The following is a 2,576-nucleotide window of genomic DNA, read 5'->3' as shown; positions in this document are numbered from 1 at the left end:
TCCTGGCTATGGGGAGGCAAAGATAGGAGGCAGAACATTGGCCTGGGCAAAAGATGAGATGCTATTGATAAAAATAAACTAAAAAAATTAATTATGAGTGTGGCTCCAGTGGTAGGGAGCAACAGTAAGCCCTAAGTTCAAACCATAGGACCACCAAAAATCAGACATTGCACCTAATCACATAGTTCAGTCAATCAGGCCTGGCCTACAATATTGATTCAGTGCCAGGAAATGTCTCTTCAAAGCCCTCATGCCTACAGCCTATCATGTTTTTTAAATATGCAAACTACCTAAAGTAAAATTAATCCATTTCACATGTTCTGACTTGATACTTTTATGAGCTTTCACATTGATTATGTCCTGTCTTGTGGTAATTATCCCCAAAGTGGTGTCTTATCCTCGCTTCTCTATACAATGTGCCCATGGAACCATGTTGTTGTTGTTTTGTTAACTGTCATTTTATTTTATTGTAAAGGTGATGTACAGAGAAAAAGATTATAGTTACATAAGTAAGGAAACATGTATATTTTTCACTATTTGTATTACTTTTGCTCAAATTCAAAAACCTGTGAAACTCTATAAAACTCACTTCTGTGGTTAAATTAAAAAAAAACACTTGACAAACTAGGCTTATAGTTCAAAATGAAATGTTTATTTAAAGAACACATTTTCCCATCCAAAAGTCATTCAAGAAATATTCAAGAAAGAAAGAAGAACAGCCAGGAAGATTCCTGTGCTGCCTGTTGAAAACCCTCTGCTTAGCACTCTCTCTCTCTAAAATCTGTGGAGGTGAACTTCGAAATTCCATTTTACTTTTCAAGCAAAGCATCTCACCTCCTCCTTACATGGGGTATGTTTGGATTGGAATAGTGAATGGCTATGTTCAGGGATAGACTTCCTGTTTCTGCTGTTGACAAATGGCAATCTGTTAAGATTTGGCCTTATCTGAGTTTACAGAACTACAGAGCCTTCTAGATCTGTTTCAACCCTTACAATATATGGTTGCTGGATATTGATACATTAGTCAACCAGCACAATTCAAATATTTCCATAAATAATAACTCCCAATTATATCAAGGATCTGTGTCATTATTCCCTGGTTGCAATGTATTAATTTGTAACGGCTAGTGTACAAGAAACCTATGACAGTTAATATCCTTTTTTTTTTTTTATAAAACCCCAACTTGCTAGGAGAAACAGTCCCAAGCCCCCTAAAAAGACACTTATCCTTGGAGAAAGTAATAGAAATTATATACACAAATTATTTTATATTTAGAAAACTGAAGTTCCTCAGCACCTCCATGAGCAATTCAAATTGGATGTATCCTCTACAAAGCCCTTCACTTACTATGCAATTGCAAACCACCAGTAACACAGCAAGCTGGTTCATAGGTACTAGAAGATTCCAGGAGTTGTGCCTCAGGTACAGCATGTACCAAGGGGCTACAGGAACTGGCTTCAGGGATCTGAAGTTGGATTTGGCTGGATTCGCACTGGAGAGTTTGGCACACCTTACCCACAGGAGTCTTTACTGGACAGCACTTGGCTGCGTGGGTTGCAGGTTGGCACGTCTGGGCAACAAACCCCATTTGCTGATGGTTTCCTGACTTGCAGGGCTGAACAGCACAGTGCATCCCTGCTGGAGGACTTCCTGATGGACAGCATGTCCTCTCACCGGCCTTGGGATTGGAGCAAGTTGTTTGGACAACTCTGGAGAAGCAGGAATCTGGCATACAAGAATCTTCTGTGTTCTGGTCCTGTTTGTGACTGGTCAGTTGGTAACTCCCAGTCTGGCTGCAGGTTTCTTGAAGGTTATCCAAGAGCCAGGTTCTACTATGGCAGCTGCTGGGCAAGAACAATCCATCTTCAAAATGTACCAGATTACAGCCATGTGCAATGACAGTCAACGCAGGGGCCTCACCGAAGCCTCTGAGTGAGTGGCAGTAGCGATGAGGCATAGTGCTAAAACCCTTCATTGAAGTGGGTCAAAAGGATTTGCCATGCCAGGTTTGAAGATTAAATTCTTTGCTGGGAGATTATATAGTACTCAGCAAGCTGGGTGTTGGCTTTCACTCAAGACTCCTTTGCAGCTCATTGCTTCAACTAATTTGAAGGGTGCCATTTCATTAGCACTTTGTTTGGTTATATGGGGAGATGATGGCTTCCTAACAAAGATGCAAGTCCATGGTGCATCTTCAAAATGGCTTTCAAGTGAACTCTACAAATGACTCATATGGGTGAGGTTGGTCAAATGTGAATTGCAACACATCCTGTGTGCGAGGCACCATGACGCTTCACATGGTTAGTGGATAAGGATTGTATGTGGAAGCTGGTAAATACTCGGCCCTGGAGTTCTGAGAAACCCAGGTTGACAGAATGTAGAAATAAGGTATTCAAGATGTTTTCAGTCAGTAGTGGGTGCTGCCGGGCTCTCTTCAGGCAGTAGCCCTCTAGTTAATTAGGCCAGGATTGCACAAAGGGGTCATAATTTTGAACTGACAAGATATTTATACATACATATGAGGTAAATTAGCAATAATCAAGTTATCACAGTGTAAGAATTGGATATATACATG

The 2,576-nt window shown here is 40.7% G+C and overlaps 1 protein-coding gene across 1 annotated transcript; it reads right to left on the bottom strand.

The window, feature by feature from the left end:
- Nucleotides 1–1,340: 1,340 nt before the first annotated feature.
- On the bottom strand, nucleotides 1,341–1,958 carry LOC125351361 (keratin-associated protein 27-1). Its single transcript, XM_048346042.1, has one exon. The coding sequence runs from the start codon at nucleotides 1,956–1,958 to the stop codon at nucleotides 1,341–1,343; it is 618 nt and encodes a 205-aa protein (XP_048201999.1).
- Nucleotides 1,959–2,576: the final 618 nt, after the last annotated feature.

This window comes from Perognathus longimembris, chromosome 5, assembly GCF_023159225.1.
Source record: "Perognathus longimembris pacificus isolate PPM17 chromosome 5, ASM2315922v1, whole genome shotgun sequence".
Classification (NCBI taxonomy): Eukaryota; Metazoa; Chordata; class Mammalia; order Rodentia; family Heteromyidae; genus Perognathus; species Perognathus longimembris.
This window is presented reverse-complemented; position numbering and strand designations above follow the sequence as displayed.

Coding starts and splice junctions, on each gene's coding strand:
- LOC125351361 (XM_048346042.1), bottom strand. CDS start 1,958: ATGCCTCATCGCTACTGCCACTCACTCAGAGGCTTCGGTGAGGCCCCT.